The sequence below is a fragment of the Pelodiscus sinensis genome, chromosome 1 (genome assembly GCF_049634645.1).
Source record: "Pelodiscus sinensis isolate JC-2024 chromosome 1, ASM4963464v1, whole genome shotgun sequence".
In the NCBI taxonomy this organism is placed as follows: Eukaryota; Metazoa; Chordata; order Testudines; family Trionychidae; genus Pelodiscus; species Pelodiscus sinensis.
The window spans coordinates 320,633,705-320,649,958 of NC_134711.1; the positions used below are offsets into that span (position 1 = coordinate 320,633,705).

General features: G+C 48.3%; 1 protein-coding gene across 5 annotated transcripts in view; it reads right to left on the reverse strand.

The window, feature by feature from the left end:
* Positions 1 to 14,507, reverse strand: part of FCHSD2 (FCH and double SH3 domains 2) — a 268,315-nt gene extending 253,808 nt beyond the window's left edge. The window contains exons 1-2 of one of the 5 annotated variants that reach the window (XM_075919548.1): positions 14,014 to 14,507; positions 10,846 to 10,943 (exon numbers count right to left, since the gene is read on the reverse strand). In XM_075919548.1, the coding sequence (XP_075775663.1) occupies positions 10,846 to 10,943; positions 14,014 to 14,034 (119 nt within the window). In that variant the 5' untranslated portion in view covers positions 14,035 to 14,507. Of the gene's footprint in view, positions 1 to 10,845; positions 10,944 to 12,317; positions 13,589 to 14,013 lie in introns of those variants that run through there. The other 4 variants (XM_075919550.1, XM_006130860.4, XM_075919549.1 and 1 more) reach the window with 4 other exon arrangements.
* Positions 14,508 to 16,254: the final 1,747 nt, after the last annotated feature.

Sequence of the window (16,254 nt, forward strand, 5' to 3'; positions counted from 1 at the left end):
CTACATGGAAAATGGGGTGCTGCTGTGGAAACTCTGTTGTCTCAATGCATCAGAGGCCACTCAATCCAAGTATATTTTCCCCTTTCTTCTTGAGGCTGGAGTGAGGAGTTGATGTTAATTACCAACTGATCGTGACAATTACAAGATCTGAAATATGCCAGGAAAAATATGAAGGGGAAAAGAATAGCACCCTATTTTCCACTGTTAGACTTGTACAGCAAATAAATGGTAAATTCTCTGCATTTCAAGACCAAAATACTTTTCAGCTAGTATCAGGAGGGAAAGATAGAGAGCTTGCTTTTGGCCATGTTGAGTTTAACAGGTGGCCATCTGCCTCAATGTTAAAAAGCCTCGGCTAAAATTTAGTTTGTTTGGAGAGAAGGAGATCCCAGAGCAGAGAAGTAAAGAGGGCAGAGAGATTCTGTATTAGCAGATCGTAATGCAAGTTCTGACTTCACTTGTATTGGTGTTTTTCTATTATAAAACATTCAGGCTGTGGATAGACCTAGATCATGACATTTACATGATGAAATTTCAAACAAAGATTACATAGATCTTAATGGCTTAATTATTTTAACAGAATTTTTGGAGTGTTGTAGATATCTGAAAATTCTGTTAATTATTTTTTTAAAAAATCCTGTGTTACCAGTTAATACATGGTAAATTGATAAAACTGGATCCCGTTTATTTGTTTGGTCTTTTAATTAGAGTTGGATTCCAGACTAGGGATGTTAAAATGTATTTATTCAGGTAAACATGTAACCATCAGACTGCAGCGGCTACATGTTTATATGCGGGGGGGGGGGGGGCGGGTTCAGCTCCCTCACTACCTGCCTCTGATACAGAGACTATGAGAGGGTATTCAGCAGGCAGCTCTCCATGCATACCAGCTCCCACCTGCCACCCTCCCCCCCACTCCATGCTGCTGCCTGTGATACAGAGGCAGCAGCATGGGGAGTATGGCTGTGTGTGTAACCATGCACGTTAACAGATGTGCCAAGGCTCATCAGGTAATCATTTACATGGTTACACTTTCACATCCCTACTCCAGACAAGTGATTCCCATTAAGTTTTAGAATTTGTCTGGGGAAGGATATTGGCATTAAGACCACATCTTTGCTATCTGGGGGTACGTCTACACTACAGCGCTAATTCGAACTAACGTAGTTCAAATTAATTAATTCGAACTAAGCTAATTCGAACTAATGCGTCTAGAACTAAAAACTAGTTCAAATTAGCGTTTTGCTAATTCAAACTAGCATGTCCACATTAAGTGGACCCTGAACCGGGGTTAAGGCTGGCCGGAAGCAGTGCCGGCAGGGCATCAGAAGAGGACTTAGAGTGTGGAGATGCTGTCTCAGGCTAGCCGAGGGCTGCGCTTAAAGGGTCCCGACCCCCACCCCGGACAGACAGTTCTCAGGGGTGCCCCACTTGCAAACCAGTCCTGGCTTGGAGTGCCCAGAGTGCCCACACTGGGCACATCACAGCACTCGGCCATCAGCCCGGCTGCACTTGCCGCAGGCTGCCATCTGGGGAGAGGGGGCAATTGGGGGGCTGCAGGAGAGCTTCCACCCCCAGAAGCCCGCAGAGCCAGCCCAGTCCTCCCCATCGGGGGCTCGTACCCCATTCCTCCCTCACCTCCTTCCACTTACCCTTCCCTAGCCCCTTTTCTTGATGTACAAAATAAAGGACAATTGTGTTCAAAAATGGAATCTACTTTATTGAACAAAACTGGGGGAGACTGGGAAAAGGAGGTGGGAGAGGGGAAGAGAGAGGCTGGGAGAGGGGAGGGCAACTACAATGATCAGGGGTTGGGAACAGGTCCCATAAGAAGAGAGGCTAAAGAGACTGGGACTTTTCAGCTTAGAAAAGAGGAGACGGAGGGGGGACAGGAGAGAGGTCTCTAAAAGCAGGAGTTGGGTGGAGAGGGTGCATACAGAAAAGTTCTTCATTAGTTCCCATAATAGAAGGACTAGAGGACACCAAAGGAAAGGAATGGGTAGCAGGCTTCAAACTAGTAACAGAAAGTTGTTCTTCACAAAGCAGAGTGTCAACCTGTGGAACTCCTTGCCTGCAGGAGGCTGTGAAGGCTAGAACTAGAACAGAGTTTAAAGGGACGTGAGATCAAGTGACGGAGGTTGGGTCCATGGAGTGCTATTAGCCAGGGGGTAGGAGTGGTGTCCCTGCCCAAGGTTTGTGGAAGGCTGGAGAGGGATGGCACGAGACAAATGGCTTGGTCACTGTCTTCGGTCCATCCCCTCCAAAGTCCCTAGGGTTGGCCGCTGTCGGGAGACAGGCTACTGGGCTAGATGGACCTTTGGTCTGACCGAGGATGGCCATTGTAAGCTCAGGGCTCAGGGTCAGGGGTCTCAGTGGACCCCCTTGATTTTCATGCACACCTGCTCCTGGATGGCCAGGCTGGCAGCTCTCCTGACCTAGATGGCCACTTTCCTGTGCCTCGTGCGGAGATCGTGGACGAGGTCCACGATGTCCGCACTAGCCCAGGCGGGTGCCCGCCTCTTGCGGTCCCAGGCAAGCTCCCGGGAGCCGCCAGCCTGGTCCCGGGAAGAGGGGGAGGGCTGGGGGCATCGGGAGGCTGGCTCGAGCCGTGCCAGGTGCAGGGTCTGCTGGCTGGGTGCTGGCAGGCTTGCACCTGGCACGGGCATCGTAGCCAGCCCGTGCCCCTTTAAGGGGTACAGGGCCGGGAGGGGGGCAACAGAGTTTCCCTGGTGTTGGCCAGAGTGGCCACCAGGGAAACCTGGGGAGGGCTAGCCTCCCACTAGTTCGAATTAAGGGGCTACACACCCCTTAATTCGAACTAGCTAGTTCGAACTAGGCTTAATCCTCGTAAAATGAGGTTTTCCTAGTTCGAACTAAGCGCTCCGCTAGTTCGAATTAAGTTCAAACTAGCGGAGCGCTAGTGTAGCGCCTATGAAAGTTAGTTCGAACTAATGTCCATTAGTTCGAACTAACTCTGTAGTGTAGACATACCCTGGTATAGTTCTGGCTTTTATGAGTCAATGGATGTACTCTGAAATAGCAAGTAATACGTGTGATGCTAGGTGTTTTGCAGGATGAAGATCTTATTTGCAAACTCTTTGTAGAATAGGCCTGTCTATAAACTTCGAAGCCATATGGAGGTGGTGGAATCTCCCTCTCTGGAGATATTTAAGAACAGGTTAGATAGACAGCTGTCAGGGATGGTGTAGACGGAGCTTGGTCCTGCCTTGAGGGCAGGGGGCTGGACTCGATGACCTCTCGAGGTCCCTTCCAGTCCTATGATTCTATGCCCCCTTCCCAGTCTTCTTTTTCCAAACTAAACAAGCCCAATTTTTTCAGCCTTGACTCACAGCTCATGTTTTCTAGACCTTTAATCATTTTTGTTGCTCTTCTCTAGACCTTCTCCAATTTCTCCATCTTTTTTGAAATGTGGTGCCCAGAACTGGACACAATACTCCAATTGAGAGCTAATCAGTGCAGAGGAGAGCGGGAGAATTATGTCTTACTCAATACTCCTGTTAATTCATCCCAGAATAATGTTTGCTTTTTTTGCAAGAGCATAGCTAGAGTTGACATCCGTAAGTCAAATTTCCATAGCATCCCCATTGAGGGAGGTCAACGCAAGAAACCTTTCCTGTCAACTTCCCTTACTCCTTGCGACCCTGTGGAGTACCAGGGTTGACAAGGGCACCATCAACAATTTATCAAGTCTTTACTAGATCCGCTAGATCAAACTCCAAAAGATCAATTTCTGGAGCGTTGATCTCTGGGTGTGTACTGACAAAGCCAGGAATCAGCAATAAATTTGAGTTCTGGCAAGTCAAGGTGTAAAGTGTCAGCTCCCAACTCTGACATTTGATGGAAGGAAAGTGACACATTCATGAAAGAGATACACTGATAACCTTTTCCAAAAAAATCCAGGCAGTCACTGTGCATTTTTCACCATCCATACATTCATTTTAAACATACAACATCTCTGCTACCCTAATACCACCTCTTCTTCCACAAAGACAACAAAAGCTATGTGGTGATAATGTTATTCAACCAAATTCCATTAAGAGCTAATGCTGAATCAGAGGCACAGTTTTACCACCAAATCTGATCAAAAATTGAAACCAGGCTGCAGTAAGGGAAATGACTGCATACTAGGGACATTGGCTATTGTTTAATAATCATATAACCACACTAAATCTTAGTAGTTACACGATTATTCAATGGTCCCTGGGAGTAGGCCAGCAGCCAGTACACTCCTGGACCCACTCCTGGAGACCTCCCTGCCTCTCCGCACTGCTGCCTCTGTATCAGGGATGTTTAAAAACAGGTTCCCTGCACAGACCAGAGCTTGCCTGCCTCCCTCTGCTGCTACTAATACAGAGGCAGTAGCATGGGACAGTAGCAGCCTGTCTGCGGAGGGCCCAAGCTCCCTACAGACAGCAGCTGTGACTGTATCCCACTTGCCCCCATCCTCCCGTGCTGCTGCCTCTGATAAAGCAGACGGCAGCTCCACGAAGAAAAGCCAGTTCTCCCACAAGCACCAGCTCCTGCCTGCCTCCTCCTCCACCCCACTGCCTCTGTTGGAGCAAACACACGCAGAGATGGCTTAAAGCAGGTTTTCCACAAGTATCAGCTCCTGCCTGTCCCTCCCCCTGTGGTGCTGCTTCTGATAGAGGCAGCAACATGTGTGGATCAGGCTAAGGATATTAAGTATCATGTAATTGACTAATAAAATAGTCGATGCATTTCTGCAGTGGCATTTCAAGTGGCAGTGCTGCACGTAGCCCAGGTTCACCGGGGAGTCCATCAGCAGCCCCTGTCTGCAGTACAGATGTTGTGTCAATTAATTGAATGTCAATGGCATTTCCATTGACTACCTGATTAGTCGATAAGAGGATGGGGTGCTCCTGCCACAGCTCTGCACTTCAAATGTAGTAAACACAGTCCCTGCAAAGCAGCCTCTATCCACAGTGGCACATGCTCGCTGCAGACAGAGGCTACTCCGACCAGACAGGCAGCCCGGCTAGTGCCAGGTCCAGGACCTACTTCCGGTGCAGCTCTGCAATTTAAATGTAGTAAGTATATTTAAATTGCAGAGCCACAGCAGGGATAAGTCCCAGATCTGGTTAGCCCGAACTTAGCCGGACAGCCTTTCCTTATTGACTAATCGAATAGTCAATTACAAATTCTATCAACTACTCAATTAGCCAATTAACTGCATCTTAACATTCCTAATATGCACCCCCCCATTTGCTGCCTCTGATAAAAGCCAGCTCCCCACGAACACTGGACTCTGCAGAGCTGCTCTCCCTACCCTCTGTGCTACTGCCTCCGATAGAGAAGCAGCAGCACGGAGGGTGAGGGGGACAGGTGAAAGCTGGTACATGTGAAAAGCCGGCTTTCAAGTCAGCTCCCCACGCATATCAGCTCCCGTGGATCTGCCTGCCATAAGGATGTTAAGGACTAGTCGACTAGATGCTTCTCCCCCACGGCTTGCTTAGGCTTACCGGGTAGTAGACTACTCGCTTATTTCCCTTGTTGGTGGACTCTCTCTCTTCATGGTAAATGGCCTCACGGATTTTATCAATCATCATGCAGATGCTGGGCAATCCGCCTCCGCCAATTCTGTGGCAGAGCTGCTGTTTATTGTCCATCAAAGGCAAGATTCCTGTGCCACTGTGTCCTGAAGGGAACCATTGCTGCACAAAGGCAGGCCACAGAAAGGTCAGGATGGAAGCCACAGTCTCACAGAAGACTCTCCCTTTCTTCCCGTCTCACCCTCGCTTCTCTACTCACCCTCAACAACAAAATATCTTCCAGGATAAGCACAGCCTATGGAAAATATATGGACAATTCCGCGTAGGGTTCCCTAAAGTGCTGGCTCTCCCCAAGACATACCTGGCCAGACCACACCAATGAATTCCCTTGTCCATAGTGGTCACCATTTTGTTAGTCTTCATGCGCTCGCCTTAGGACAGCCTGTCAGTGATAGGTATGTGAACAGTATTTGTATTTCAGCTGGGTACTGTCTGTGCTCTGTTTAGTGTTAAGAAGGGTCCCTTTGTAAAATATTGCATTTTGGCTTCACATATTTAACCCTGGGATCCCAGCCCTCCTTGTTATTGTCAGCTCCACAGCTGCACAGGGCAAGGAAGCAACCTTGAAAAAATAAAGATGACTTGATGTGAGAAGTTATGCTTCAGGCTGCTGTTGAAAAGAATGAATTGAAGCACTAACCCCCAAGACAAAGCTTTGGAGCAACTCTTAAACATTATAGAGCACCAAATCGACATGCTCCAGGTGCTGATAGCACTGCAGACGGAGCAGCTCTGCAACCACCCCCTCCTGCAGTTGCTGTGTCAAAACTGTTTTCCATGCAGCCCCGTCTCAGTACCACCACATTTTAGCCACCATCCTGTCCCCAGTTGGCACCTGCTGTACTCCATACTGCCTCCTTCACCTTCCAGCTCTGCAGACTCCTACAGGCACCCAAAGCATTCAACCCCTGTTCCCATGCAGTTGAGCCCTGCTGAATTGCAGCACCCCACTGCACAGCACATCAGACAGCAGGGCTGCACATTTGCTCAGTGATGCATGGCATGCTCTCAGCACATCTTTCCAGGTGACCACACCTGTTCCATGGACCAGGAGACCCCCTACTTGGAACCACACCAAGGCACTGGACTTCATAACATCTGTAAATGTACCGGGGCCTTCCTCCTCGTTTCCCCCACCCCTCCGCTTCCTCCACACACACTACAGATCTGTCATGCTGCATGTGTTTTCTACTTGTTATTTTAATAATGAAATTCTTGAGTTTGCAAGCAATCTTTATTCCCTTATATGTAAGCAAGCATGCACACACCAGCAAAGTATCGGCATTTTTGTATTAAGCGCATCATATGAACCCATCAGCATCACAGCCACTGCACTCCTATGCATGACAACAAATATTATCAGCATTAAATTGTTTCCTTCTTAAAGCATCCCTCATCCTTATGGTCCTGTGCAGTGCTCCTCTAATAGCCCTGGTCTCAGGTTGCTCCTCCAAGCCAGAGGTGGGGAACCATTTTTGGCTCGGGGCTCTAACCCACAGAAAAAATCAGTTGGAGGGGCCACACACAAGTGAGAAGCAAAAACCCTCAGTGATGTGGCCCTCAATGGAGAAGGATAAAGACACTTCCTCGCACACTAGAGCCTGGGGGGGTTCCAGGATAGCAGATTTTGTGCGCTCCAACCCTTTGAAGGGATGGCAGGGGGGCTGGAGCACCAGCACAGGCTCCCCAATGCTGGGGGGTGCCCCAAAACTTGGGGGCCAGTTCCAGGCAAGCCAGGGGCCACATCCAGCCCCCAAGCGTTAGGTTCCCGACTGCTGCTCAAGGCAGAGCCAGTCCTGACTGAAGTTTTCATCATTCCTTTCGCAAATATTACGGCAGGTAAAACATATGGCCATAACCATAGGGATGTTGTTATTGACCAGATCCAGCTTCCCATACAATCGTTGCCAGTTGGCTTTTAAATAGTCAAACGCCCCAGTTATTCTGTACCTGCTCAGCCTGTTGCTGTGCGGCTCCTTGTTGTTATCAAGGCTCCCAGTGTATAGCTTCGTGAGCCATGGCAGTAAGGGATAAGCATGATCTCCACTGATCACAGTGAGCATTTCAACTTCCCCTACAGTGATCTTCTGATCTGGGAAAAAAGTCTCTACTTGAAGACTCGAACAAGCCAGTGTTCTGAAAGATGTGTGTCATGCATCTTGCTAACCTGCATTCATGTCCATAGAACACCCACAGTGATCCACAAACTCCTGAAGAACCAGGGAGAAATACCCCTTCTGATTAATCAAAAGACAGGACTATGCAGCACTTTAAAGACTAACAAGATGGTTTATTAGGTGATGAGATTTCATGGGCCAGACCCACTTCCTCAGATCAAATTGTGGAAGAAAATTGGCACCACCATGTATACCAAAGGGATACAATAAAAAAAGTGAACACATAAAACTGATAAATCAGATTTTAGAACAGAGGGAATGGTGAAGGGGGGAGGTTAGTGTCTGAGATAATATTAGGGGTGATAATTGGGGAAGCTAGTTAACATCTTTGTTAAAGCACATTTGTAAAGTGTCAAATTTAAGCATGAATGACAGTTTCCCTTTGAAGCAGGATACATGTAGTTAGGTCGTTGAGACAATGTACTCTGATTAATGTACTCAAAAGGTAGTTGATCTGGTGCTAGAATTGGAATATGCAGGTTATCTATCGCTACTTCACAGTTAGGGGAAACTCATCTGTGCAAAGCCTCTCACAATGTCACGCATACTGCCAAGATTCAATCTTTCAGAGCAGAACCCAACTGACAGCCCTGCATGTATTTCCATCAACAAATACAATTGTCAACTTTCTAACTCCAAACTAATTGAAAACCGATCAGTAGTTGTCTGGAGCAACCAGCTTCCACAGTGCAATCATCGCGTGCTTCTTGACAGAAAGGGCAGCTCTCATTCTTGTGTCCTTGCATCTCAAGACCAGGGCAAGCACATCACTGTCAAGTTCTGCAGCTTGTCATCTCAGACTTGTATGAAAATGTGACCCCACCATTCAGTTCTGTTTAATACCACTTTTGTACTCATTCCACTGTTGTCAGCATCTCTGTGAATGCCACAAAAAAATCTCATGTCATAGGTACTATGCTTGCTCAATGTCTGACTCAGCATCATTTTGCAGCTTAAGGAATAACTCCACTGCCATTCATGACGTGTTAGGGAGACCTATCAGCATTTTCTTCAACAGGTCAGGATCCATTCCTGCAGATCGAGAAGACAGAATGCGCAGCACAACAGCCATCGAAAGATGGCGTCAAATGTGTATGGAAGCAGAGGGACTGCTGGCATGCAAAGTGATGCACCATGGGTCTTTGGAACAGGGCCCAGGATGCATCACAACGAGCCCATAAGCATCAGAAGGTGCTATAGCTGCTCAGAGTGCACCTCCCCCCCACACACACACATTTGTGCAAATGCCACAAGTATGGTCACATTACTGCACTGGCAGTTGACAGTGTGGACACGTAACAGAGTTTTCATGGTTGCACTCTGTGAGCAGCACTGTAATTGACAGCACTTTACATCTGCCAGTGTACACAAAGCCTGCAGTAGGTGACTCTGAATTTCCAAAATGTTACAGAAGAAAAAATCCTGAACAAAAGCCTTGAGGGACTGACAGCTTTTTGGTTTGCATTTAGTAAATTGTACCTGCAATATTTAGTATTCTTTTAGATATCCTCTGCCACCACATTTTCATTTGCAAAACACACCCTGACTTTCAATCCTGCATCACCATACTTCAGAATTCTTCCAGAAATCAATGTCTGCTGGAATATGCAACGTTCACAGTTGATGTTATAACCAAAGCAATTTTGGCGTTCAAACAAAGCCCCTTATTCACTTCATTTGATATTCCAACAGATACTTGAAATGACAGATCAATCACTGGATGTTTAAAGAATGTTTAATCTGAAAATCTATGCATGCAAATGCATGCAGACTTTTAATTCAAGATTCTTAATTGTAACACTAACATTTTAAAAATTATATCAATTCAAGAAAACATTTTAATCCAAACTTTCGCCTGCTCTCTCCCAACTTTTTTGTAGCTACAGATAAGATTATGATGTTTCAACAGAGAACAAGCATAAATGCCTGACCTATAAACCCCGGAAAATAAGGTTGTATAAAGGAAATGCTGACAGAACCTGAACTAAAGCAACACTATCAGGTACTGATGTAACAGAATTAAGTTCCTATCTATAGGAAAAAAGTCCTTGCATACCAATATGCTACTCATTAACCAGTATTTACTTTGCAAATATTATAGCACCACTACTTGTAAGAAAACAGTTGTGGTGCTCTTTCCATATACAAGCTTGTTTCACTAACCATGAAAGAGAGATTCAGATAAAGATGGAAAGTGCATGCATTTCTGGATCTGATAAGTTTTATTGACATGGGATTTAAGAAGACTGACAAACTATATGAATTTCACAGCATTCTAATCTCTGGTGAAGACAGATCTTTGAGTTGCAACTTCACTTGATCTCTACCGATGAGTAATCTTACTAGATTTTCAGTTACTGCATGAAGTAAAAGGTACCAAAAGGACAGCAACAGATACATTGATGTCACTTGAGTAAGTCACAGCAAGGCCACTATAGAACGTGACAGTTTCTAAACCAGGTTAGTGATTCATTCTCCACATAATTCCAGGTGCCCATTAGTTCCCAGTGATGCTTTGATCATAAAATACATACACATTAAAGACAAACATTCACATTATATAAATAACGAAACTGCCATTTGAAACACGTAGTACTCTTCTACTGATTTCAATGTCCAATGTTATGTAAAAAAGGGTTTTATAAGTATTAATGCAAGTACTTTTACTTTTGTTTTCTGCACAAAACATTAAATCCATGTAGTGAATGCAGTTTAAAATGTCCTATAGCTAACTATAAAATTACTAGTATCACAAAAATATTTGTTTAAATGTTTTTAACACTAGGGGCATCGCATACCCAGTAGACTTGAACTGTAAGTCTATTCCAAAGAAAAACAGTGTTACGCTTTCTAGATTTGTTCATGACACATTTGTACACTTGCCCCTTTGAAGTGGAGGAAAAAAAACTACTTGCATTGTGTTAGTCCCAGTTATTTCCAGCTGTGTCCAAATTTATCAGTCTAAAAGCAGGAAATCCAAGAGGAAATTCCATCGTCAGTTCCCGGTATTTTGTAACCAAAATGGTCTTCCAAAAGGAGATCCTACAGGAATTTGGTGGCATTTTCTGTAACCTTACCTCATGTCTTCAAGTAGATCACATTCTCCCTGATGCTTGGCCTGAAGCTTTGTCATCTGCTCAATTTGAATGTTTTTTAACTCTTGTGTAACTTTCACCTAGAAAGAGAGACAGATCACACACACTTTATGGAAGAATACTGATAGAAATGTAGCCGTGTTAGTCTGGGGTAGCTGAAGCAAAATACAGGACAATGTAGCACTTTAAAGACTAACAAGATGGTTTATTAGATGATGAGCTTTTGTGGGCCAGACCCACTTCCTCAGATCAAATAGTGGAAGGAAATAGTCACAACCATATATACCAAAGGATACAATTAAAAAAATGAACACACATGAAAAGGACAAATCACATTGTGATTTGGTATATATGGTTGTGACTATTTCCTTCCACTATTTGATCTGAGGAAGTGGGTCTGGCCCACGAAAGCTCATCATCTAATAAACCATCTTGTTAGTCTTTAAAGTGCTTCATTGTCCCGCATTTTACTTTATGGAAGGTCTAGCTGTCATTTTGGGGGAGAAGGGGGTATATTTGATTTCCTTCATTTAAACTGACCATCCAGAATACATAAATTAAACATTTTCTCACACATTTTATGTAGGGTCTCGCTGTCATTTCAGGGGGAAATATTTGATATCCTTCATGTCCATCAGACCACAAATTAAATATTTTCAGTATGTGTAAACCTGTTTTGTTTGGTTAACAAACCTATGAACCTACCTAAACCAAAGAATGACTTTACCATATACTGTTTGGATCTAACCCTGTAATGCCTGCATTTCATACATCAAGCATCTCAGAGCTGTGCCCTGCTGTTAAATACACACATTTTCTTCTTCCAAGCTTCTGAGGATAAACCTGCCTACACAACAAAAGAGGTTCAGGTTGAAACAAAGAAGAGAGTTGGTGGAAGAAGTAATTTACTGCACATTTAACACTTACTAAAAACAATTTACACAATCATGAAATGTGCATTTATTAAACACTCCTACTATGCTTTCATAAACAAGCTGCCTTTAAGACACAGTCCTGTAGTTGCTAGTATCAGATCAGAAGTCTCTCTCCTTTACACTACAACTTGAGAAAGGTTATACTTTTTCTAATATCAGCACAATATACCATCTGTATATTTTTAACCTTATGGCAGCAAGATTTCAGTAGCGTAGGAACCAGAGTGATCATTGGCAGCATGATAGGGAGGCGGGGGGAATTTGTGGTGATAAACATTAACCACAGAAAAGGTCTAACTTGGCCACAGAAACATAGATTTTTAAAATCAAGAGATCTTGGCATTTAGCACTCATTTAGATAAATCTATCTCTGTTGCAACCCAAAAAAGAAATATCATCCATGCACCTAAAAATGTGATACATGCATGAAGAAGGAAATATATAACAATTTCTGCTACGGGGGAGGGGAAGAGAGAAAGATAGGGAGAAGATGAAGGAAAGGATCTGCCATAAACCTACCGATTCTCTCAAAGCAAAACAATTGTCCACATCTCATCTGCTAGAGCTCTCACATATAAAATCCAAAAACCAAAAATAATCCCCCAGCAACAAGAACCCCCAAACCTAGCACTACAGCAAGCCAAGTTTTTACCACAACTTCTTACAAGATATAGCTAAACATACATACCCTATGCTCTAGTCAAGCAGAAAAAGGATTTAGGGCTTTTAAAAACAATGCAAATGTTGAAATCTAGACAATGTAAATAAAATTCCATGTCTAAATACAAGAAGCAAAGCAAGCACACATGTAATATAAATGAAATGCCAAATGCAAACTAAAATCCCATGAATCATAAATAAAAATCCTTCAAAGGAAGCACAGACTATCTGCACAACAGAGGAAGAGATGCTATAAGTCTTCAGAGAAGGAGATCAAGTCATCCCTCAGTAGCTGGACGTCTAGAGCAGCAAAGGAGCCCAAAGAATGACAAGAGATGGACAAGCAGCAGCCTTTTGTTTACACAACCAAATCATCCCCTTCCAATTACCCTCATCCTCATGCAACACCCTTCATATAGGCAGCCACAAAGCATTCCCCACATACACAATTAACTTTCTCTATTCCACTCCATACATACCTCCTTCTACTCTCAATCTCTTTTCACAAAAGAACCCTCTCAACTCCAATCTATATAATTTCAACCCTCCACAGCAACATACAGCAAATAATCATCTGTCATGTTGAAAACTACTCCAATCCCTACCTATCATACCAACAAACAACCCCTTCTCCAGACAACCATCAAAGCAGAAGTGCCCCACTCCAACAACCCTATCTATACAATCTAACCCCCGGTGCTCTATCACCTCAGTATATCAACAAAAACCATTTCCTATCCTAGCCCCTCCTTCACCCCAGACAGACAACTCCAAATCCCCTCTTCTCCAGCATAAATCCATACAACCCACAAGCACTCAAACCTTTTCAATACACTTCCAACCTAATACAAGCCAAGCCCTACACTAACCCTTAAATACAGATAAGCCCATATTTTTACACACCCCAACCAACCTCTCTACTTGCTAACAACCCCCAACTCCTCCCAACCTAAACATGAACTGCAACACCAACACCACACCTCCCAATACACTAACCCCTACACCCTCAGTGTACAGCTTATGCCTCCACCCCAATCAAGTCAGAGCCACTCCACACCAACACCACCAGTACAACCAGTGCCACCTAACACCCACAATACCTCAAACCACAATACATTCAAAACCTTAAACCACCACCCCCACCTCCAGTGGAGCCAGTACCTCAATCCCTGAATCCCACGTCAGTCAACACCCGCTACAACAGCCACCGCGCACCCCCCCCCACTGCGGCCAGTGCCACCCCCCTAGGCGCACCCCCCCCACTGCGGCCAGTGCCACTCCCCCCCCCACACACCCCGTTACAGCCAGTGCCCCCCCCACACACTCACACCGTTAGGGCAAGTGCCATGCACCCCGCTACGGCTCGTATCACACACACGCACCCCGCTGCGGCCAGTGACACCCCCCCACGCACCCCGCTGCGGCCAGTCCCCCACCCCTAGCCCGCCGCCCCAGTGCGGCCAATTCGGCCGACGCCCCTCCCCCCCGTACAACCCGCGCCCCCCCCCCCCCCACTCCGCTCCGGCCCGCCCCAGCCGATCCCCGCGGCTCCCACCTTCCTCGGCGGGGGCTGCATGGCGCTGCCGTCGCTCTCCGCATCAATCCCCGCTCAGCAGCGGGACGCGGCCCGGCGGCGGCGGGGCGGGGGGAGGAGGAGGAGCCGGCGCCGGGATGCTGCGGGGGGAGGGGGAGCGCGGCTGCCGGCGGGGGCGGCTCCGGCGGGCAGGGGGCTCCCTCACGCGCACTCCATGGCCCCGCGTCGAGGCTCCGAGAGCGGCTCTGGGAGGCGGAGGCCAGCGGCGAGTCCCGGCCCGGGGGAGGGAGCGCGGCGAAGGCGGGGGCGTCGGTCCCTGAGCCAGCCCCAAGCCCCGGCGAGAGAGGGAAGGCGGCTCCTCAGCGCCCCGACGCGGCCGCCGGGGGCGGGGGGAAGCGCTCCCTGAGGGAGGCGAGTGGGGAAATGGCGCCCCAGCGCGGCCGAGGCCCCTGCTAGCGGCGGCGGCCGAGGCCCCTCCCCCCACAGACAGCAATCCGCCCGGCCAGCTAGACCGGCCAAAACCATAGAGAGGTGGGTGGGACGGACACGTCCCCTCCTGGGGGGGCGGGGCTTAGCGACTAGCACGCGAGAGACGGGGGGGGGGAGGGGGCGCGGCTGCGGGATGGGGCTTGCACGTGCGGCTGGCGCGCGCAGGCCTCGGCTGGGCTTGCCTGGGGGCTGCACGTGCGGCTGGCGCGCGCGCGGGGCTGGGACTGCAGCGCCTGGGCGGAGGAGCTGAAGTCGTAGCAGCACCGGGAGGGGGAGCAGATGCAGCACCTGAGTGGCTGAGCTGCAGACGTAGCTAGCAAGGAAGGGAGGAGCCGAATAGGCAGGCTGCAGCTCCTGGGGTGGGGTGTTCACTGAAATGGCCCACCGCCCCCTCCTGGTGATGGGCTGTGACAGGTGTGACTCCCCTCTTTCTTCCCCCTCCTCCCCCCCGCAAAGTGGCAGGGAGGGGAGCGGCAATAGGCACTTGCTCACTTCGGACCAAACTACCAAACTCAGCAAGTGGCGCTGCCCTTTGTCCGCTGGTGGTGACCCGAGTTTGCCTGGAGGCGGGTGCGCTCAGCTGCACAAAAATAGAGCTCCTCCCTTGTCCAGTGAGCTTCCAGGTTAAAGAGAGATGCCTAGAATGCTGACCCTGGACCCATTTCTGGGCTCCATCTTCTGGAGGAGGAGCTGTCTACTTCCAAAGTCAGCCTTAGTACATCTGAATTGTTGGGGGAATCGTTCCTGTTCTTTCACCCTCTCGGATGTCGTGTGAGGTGTGGTGGTGTCTGCTACGTTAGTAATTTTTCATTTTTGCCAAAGCCCTTTGGGCACTGTTCATACTTTTCCCATGAATCAATAAAGAGAAATGGTCATGATCTGTGTAGTTCTGCTGCAGCAGTTCTGAATTGCAGATGTCAAAAAGAGTTGTACAGGCAGTCCCCGGGTTACGTACAAGATAGGGACTGTAGGTTTGTTCTTAAGTTGAATTTGTATGTAAGTTGGAACTGGCGTCCAGATTCAGTCGCTGTTGAAACTGACCAGCGGCTGACTACAGGAAGCCCGAGGCAGAGCTGCTCTGCCCCGGGCTTCCTGGAATCAGCCGCTGATTAGTTATAACAGCGGCTGAATCTGGACGCCTGGGACAGAGCAGCTGGGGCGCTGCCGGGTAGGTCCCCGCAGCGCCGCACCTCGGTCAGTTTCAGCAGCGGCTGACTTGGGGACGCCTGGGGCAGAGCAGCTGGGGTGCTGCTGGGTTGGTCCAGTAGCGCTGAGGAGCGGCGCTGTGGGACCAACCTGGCAGCACCCCAGCTGCTCTACCCCAGGTGTCGGCGAGAAAAGCCTGGTCTGCTGGAGGGGGGGCGCACTAGCTGCACCCACCCCCCCCCCAGCAGACCAGGGAGACGCGGAGCGGCTTTTCTCGCCGCGGAGGACACGGGCAGTGGGACTGCCCAGACACACCGCGGTCCCGCCGCCCGCGTCCTCTGTGGCGAGAAAAGCCTGGTCTCCTGGGGGGGGCACACTAGCTGCGGAGGACGCGGGCGGCGGGACCAGCAGACCAGGGAGACGCGGGCGGTGGGACCGCCGAGACGCGCCCTGGTCCCGCCGCCCGCGTCCTCCGTGGCTTTGCTCCGCATCTCCCTGGTCTGCTGGAGGCCCCCTTTTCTCGCCGCGGAGGACGCAGGCGGCGGGACCGCGGCGCGTCTGGGCGGTCCCGCCGCCCGCGTCCTCCACGGCGAGAAAAGCCCCATTCGTATGTAGGGATCCGACGTA